The sequence below is a fragment of the Dama dama genome, chromosome 21 (genome assembly GCF_033118175.1).
Source record: "Dama dama isolate Ldn47 chromosome 21, ASM3311817v1, whole genome shotgun sequence".
NCBI lineage: Eukaryota > Metazoa > Chordata > Mammalia > Artiodactyla > Cervidae > Dama > Dama dama.
Genome location: NC_083701.1, coordinates 41,779,603 through 41,786,148, shown reverse-complemented (window position 1 = coordinate 41,786,148; position 6,546 = coordinate 41,779,603). Strand labels below are relative to the sequence as shown.

General features: G+C 42.5%; 1 protein-coding gene across 1 annotated transcript; it reads right to left on the bottom strand.

Moving 5' to 3' along the window:
- Window positions 1–2,013: 2,013 nt before the first annotated feature.
- Window positions 2,014–3,960, bottom strand: LOC133042683 (glutamate dehydrogenase 1, mitochondrial-like). Its single transcript, XM_061123540.1, has one exon. It carries the CDS (start codon window positions 3,958–3,960, stop codon window positions 2,275–2,277), a length of 1,686 nt encoding a protein of 561 aa, XP_060979523.1. The 3' UTR covers window positions 2,014–2,274.
- Between the last annotated feature and the right edge of the window lie 2,586 nt (window positions 3,961–6,546).

The window sequence follows — 6,546 nt, the reverse complement described above, 5'->3', positions numbered from 1 at the left end:
AACAAAATGAAGTCAGTCAGGGGTTTATACACAACTTTTATGTGTGTGTGTGTATATATATATATATATAAATATAAATATATATATATTATATATATATGATTTAAAAACCAGTGGATGAATATGTGAATGTGAATGTCTACATAATGCCAAGCACCCTGCAGGATAACAATGGAATGCATGTCAAATATGAAGTGACTCTCACTCTCAAGTGATTTGCCGTCTAGATGTGAGATAGCAATCACATGAACAAAATTTAGAGATGAGTCAGTATAAGCAGAGGTCTAAGGCAAGTTTTTTCAAGAACAGAAAATATTTGATCTGGGTGTTAAAGAATGGAAAGAATTTGGATGAGAACAAAAGCTAAAGGAGGATTGTTCCTGCTGAGAACAGAGAATTCAGGACAATTGACAGTATGTACAGAAAAGCAGTCAAGTGAAAGTGTTAGTCGTCCATTAGTGTCTGACTCTTTGCAACCCCATGGATTGTAACCTGCCAGGCTCCTCTCTCCATGGGATTCTTCAGGCAAGAGTACTGGAGAGGGTAGCCATTCCCTTCTCCAGGGGAATCTTCCCTGCCCAGGGATCAAACCTGGGTCTTCTGCAATACATGTAGATTCTTTACCATCTGAGCCACCAGGGAAGTCCATAGAAAATCAGTCAACGGGTAACATAAATCCAGAATGAAAATTCATAAAAATGAAATTTAAGGCCCTTATGGGTTTTTGGGGAATAGCAAATAGTGGCAAAGGGTTGACAATGATCGGAATCACTGGTTACTCAGATCCTAAGAAATGAGCCACAACAAACATGGCTCTGTTTTCCCATCAATACATCTCATCACTTAATTTCAAAATAATTATTTGCAATGGAAAAAATGGACTGTGAAAAAGAGTAATTACATATTTGGCAACATAATAGTTGCCTTTACTTTTTTTTCTCTACTCTTGCATTATTTTCCAAATAGAATTGGCAAATGCAGATTACAAACACACACATTTCATAAACATCCCACAACCTCCAGGGCAGTTCAAAGCCAAATGCAGAGCCAAGAGTCTGGCAAATAAAATATAAGATCATCTTTCAGAACAGCTAATAAAAGGCCCCAAATTTGTCATATACACATTACTATATATAAAATAGGTAACTAATAAGAACTTACCATATAGCACTGGGAACTCTACAGTCTGCAGTGATCTATATGGGAAAAGAATCTAAAAGTGAGTGAATATATGTATATGTATAGCTGATTCACTTTGCTGTACTGAAGAAACTATCACAGCATTGTAAATCAAGTATACTCCAATGAATTTTTTAAAGCCCCTGGTTGCTTCTTTTTTTTTTATATGGTTTAATTTTTTTTGTAAATTAATTTATTTATTTTAATTGGAGGCTAATTACTTTACAATATTGTAGTGGGTTTTGCCATACATTGACATGAATCAGCCATGGGTGTATATGTGTTCCCCATCCTGAGTCCCCCTCCCATCTTCCTCCCCATCCCATCCCTCAGGGTCATCCCAGTGCACCAGCCCTGAGCACCCTGTCTCAGGCATCGAACCTGGACTGGCAAACTATTTCACATATGGTAATATACATGTTTCAATGCTATTCTGTCAAATCATCCCACCCTTGCCTTCTCCCACAGAGTCCAAAAGTCTGTTCTTTACATCTGTGTCTCTTTTGCTGTCTTGATTATAGGGTCATCGTTACCATCTTTCTAAATTCCATATATATGCATTAATATACTGTATTGGTGTTTTTCTTTCTGACTTATTTCACTCTGTATAATAGGCTCCAGTTTCATCCACTTCATTAGAACTGATTCAAATGCATTCTTTTTAATAGCTGAGTAATATTCCATTGTGTATTATGTACCAAAGCTTTCTTACTCATTTGTCTGCTGATGGACATCTAGGTTGCTTCCATGTCCTAGCTATTGTGAACAGTGCTGCGATGAACACTGGGGGTACACGTTTCTCTTTCTTTTTTTTTTTTTTTTTTTTTTGGCAGACGGAAAAAACTTTATTTAAAGGCAAAATGCCCAAACGACTCTCTGGAATAGCTAATTTCTACGATCACTTACTAGCTTATATATGATCCCCTAGCCTTAATTTTTTTTTCTTAAGGGGCTGATTTGGATTGACTTGTTGCGAATGGTGTCCATTATCTATTAAGTCATGAGAGAGAGATTTCTGTGGTTACATGTAAACTTGTGATAGGTCTGCAGATGAAGAGGTGAAAAGAGTAGTGAAGAAGTCAGCCACAGTCTGGTCTATGTGAAGGTCACACCAGCTTCATTGTTCACCTTGAAGACTTTCTCGATGGCATTGACATAGGCAGCTGTTCTCAGGTCCAATCCCAGGTTATATTTCATGGCTGTGCGCATGATTTGCCTGGCAGAGCGCTCCATGGTGTATGCTAAACCAGAGTGCACGATGTCTTTCTCAGAGGCACCCGATATCCTGTCTTGGAACTCTGCTGTGGGTACAATGGGAATAGTTCCACCATGTTTTCCAAATTTTCTTTCCAAACTCTCTTGAACAGACATGAGCAAGTGGTAGTTAGAATCCCTTTCATATTTGAAGGTCAAACGACCATAGCTGACATGATTTAGATTCTTCAGCCACTCAAAGTAAGATACTGTCACTCCTCCGGCATTCAAGTAGAGATCTGGAATAACCATGATGTTCCTCTCTAGGAAAATCTTATCAGCTTCTGGAGTTGTCGGTCCGTTGGCACCTTCAGCAATGATCTTGGCTTTGACTCTTGGTGCGTTGGACTTGGTCAGCTGCTTCTCGCTGGCAGCAGGGATCAGTATGTCACAGTCAACCTCCAAGATGCTCCCTTCATAGATCTTTGCTTTGGGGAAGCCCAGGATTGTTCCATGTTGCAATTTGAAGTCTTCCAGTTCCTTTGGGTCAATACCATCTGGATTCCATATGCTGCCATCAGACTCACCAACAACAACACATTTAGCACCAAAACGATGTAAATATCTCATAGAGTGCAGGCCCACATTACCAAATCCCTGAACCGCGAATGTTTTACCTCCAAATCCTGGTGTCATTCCTAAAATACTCATGTAAGAAGCCTCGCTGATGAAGTTTTCAATCCCATGGAAAACTCCCCGGCCAGTAGCAGAGATCCGTCCATGGATTCCACCCTGACTGATGGGCTTACCAGTAACACAGGCATGGGCATTAATATCATAGTGCCCTATGGTGCTAGCATAGGTGTCAGCAATCCAGGACATCTCCCGCTCGCCTGTGCTCATGTCCGGGGCAGGCACATCAATGCCAGGACCAATAAAGCCCTTCTTTGCCAGCTCCATGGTGAACCTCCTTGTGATCTTTTCCAATTCATTATCAGTATAGTTCTTGGGATTGATCTTAACACCAGCTTTGGCACCCCCAAATGGCACATCAACCACTGCACACTTATATGTCATCAGAGAAGCCAGAGCTTTCACTTCATCTACACTCACATCAGTGCTGTAACGGATACCTCCCTTGCAGGGCGTGCGGTGCTGGCTGTGCTGGGCCCGGTAGCCCTCGATGACTTCCCAGGAGCCGTCGTCGCGCCGGATGGGGAAGGACAGGCTCAGCACATGGTTGCAGGGCTTGATGATCCGCAGGATGCCACGCACCCGGTTCCGCTTCTGCTCCTCGGTCTCCCGGGTCTTGAGGTCCTCCACCGGCTTGTCCTCCACGATGCTGGCACCGCGGTCAAAGAAGCCCTCCACCATCTTGAAGAAGTTGGGGTCGTCCTCGCGGTCGGCCGCCGCCTCGCTGTAGTGCCGCCGAGCCGGTGGCCCAAGCCCTGGCTGCGGGGCGGCGACGGCTGCGGCAGCCTGCCCGCGGGCCCGGCCCAGCAGCACGGCCGAGTCGGTAGCCACGGAACCCAGGGCTGCGGGCCCGACGTGGGACAGCAGCAGCGCTTCACCCAGGCACCGGTACATGGCGGCGGGAAGGAGGCCACGGAGGAGAGACGCTCTCGCAGGCCCGGAGACCGACGGAGGGAGACGTTTCTCTTTCAATTCTGGTTTCCTTGGTGTGTATGCCCAGCAGTGGGATTGCTGGGTCGTATGGCAGTTCTAGTTCCAGTTTTTTAAGGAATCTCCACACTGTTCTCCATAGTGGCTATGCTAGTTTGCATTCCCACCAACAGTGTAAGAGGGTCCCCTTTTCTCTGCACCCTCTCCAGCATTTATTGTTTGAAGATTTTTTGATAGCATCCATTCTGACTGGCATGAGATGGTATCTCATTGTGGTTTTGATTTGCATTTCTCTGATAATGAGTGATGTTGAGCATCTTTTCATGTGCTTGTTATCCAGCTGTATATCTTCTCTGGAGGAACGTGTGTTTAGTTCTTTGTCCCAAGCAGCTCATGCTTCTTTTCTTAAGACTGGATGCTTTTACATTGTGACTACCCATTCTGAAATCAAAGGAAGTTAGGCTTCCTATCTGTGGATGACTTGTTCTTCCACAGGCAGCCTGGAGACCCTGAGTCCACAGAAGCTAAGACCTACAATAAATGAGAAAAATTGCTTAAATGAGATAGAGAATGAACTCATCACAGGTCCTTCTGGCTCAAGGAGGGGCAATCATTATCAGTAGCTCTTACTAATGTGCTCAGGAATCAGAATCATTCATTGGAAAGACAAAGGCATCTATCAACAGTGGAATTGTGGACAGAACTCATTTGGCTTTATCATCAGCAATAGACAGCTTTGTTTATGTTGCTGCAGTCTCTTGGTTTAGAACTAGAATTAAAGTAAATACTAAAGAAACTTGCTTAGAATTCTTTTTTTCCCCCCTGGATTATCTGATCTGCTACTACAAATACATAACAATGTATTAAAAAGCTAGTCAAAGCACAGACAAGAAATTAGGGTAAATGATACAGACGTTTTTCTATATTATGGGAAGAATTAAGCATGTCAAAATTCAAAATAGACTTCATCCTTTAATATTTAGTTTAATTTAAAACTCAATATCATTCATTGTAAGAATAAGAAAGATAATCTTTTAATGGGATATGGGGGTTGTAAGTATGTGAGGGGGTGTGGCTGGACATGAGCATTAACATTTTTCTAACCATTGATTTGTCATTCACTTTATTCATTCTTGAACTACATGAAGGACCCCATACTATATTATTTTCCCTGGAGAGTAAAGACTAATTTCCTCTTCATTTATAGTCAACAAATAATCACTGAGCCAGAGGCATTGCATTATTTTGAGGATTTTGCATAATTTGAAATATTTTAGGAGTTTCTGTTGATTCCCATTAAGCAGAAATCTGCATAAGTGAGTTACCCTGTGGCTAGACATACTAATAGACATTTCAGTTCCTGGGATCCTGTCCAGACATTCTCCACAGTCTATTGCCCTGGTACAGACCACCCTATTCCTGTCACCTTGAACCCTTGATATTTGATTAAATATTTTTATGATCTTAGATTTCTTAATAACTGAATCACTAGTAATGTATCCACAATGGATTGAGAGACAGTGATTCTGCTGGTAGACAGAGAATGCTGATAGTGTAGTTAAAATTTGAAACTACGTGGGACTCTGTGTGTGGTCCTGGGTGTGAACCTCCATAACCTTCCCTGGATTCCAAGGGGGCAGATTCAAAACCCAGGAAGGGTGGGGATGCAGGAACTAGGAGGGGCTTCCAGGAAACAGTACTGCAGCCTTGGGGTAGGGTCCTAAGTCCATCACTTGTATCTCAAGTGATACACTTAACAATGTCTTTCAGCTCTTAACAATAAAGGACAGAAATGGTATGGACCTAACAAAAGCAGAAGATACTAAGAAGAGGTGGCAAGAATACACAGAAGAACTATACAAAAAAGATCTTCACGACCCAAATAATCATGATAGTGGGATCACTCACCTAGAGCCAGACATCCTGGAATGCGAAGTCAAGTGGGCCTTAGGTAGCATCACTATGAACAAAGCTAGTGGAGGTGATGGAATTCCAGTTGAGCTATTTCAAATCCTAAAAGATGATGCTGTGAAAGCGCTGCACTCAACATGCCAGCAAATTTGGAAAGGTCAGCAGTGGCCACAGGACTGAAAAGGTCAGTTTTCATTCCAATCCCAAAGAAAGGCAATGCCAAAGAATGCTCAAACTACAGCACAATTGCACTCATCTCACATGCTAGTAAAGTAATGCTCAAAATTCTCCAAGCCAGGCTTCAGCAATACGTGAACCGAGAACTTCCAGATATTCAAGTTGGATTTAGAAAAAGCAGAGGAACCAGAGATAGAAATTTCCAACATCTATTGGATCAAAAGCAAGAGTTCCAGAAAAACATCTACTTCTGCTTTATTGACTATGCCAAAGCCTTTGACTGTGTGGATCACAACAAACTGTGGAAAATTCTTCAAGAGATGGCAATACCAGACCACCTGACCCGCCTCCTGAGAAATCTGTATGCAGGTCAGGAAGCAACAGTTAGAACTGGACATGGAACAACAGACTGGTTCCAAATTGGGAAAGGAGTATGTCAAGGCAGTATATTGTCACCCTGCT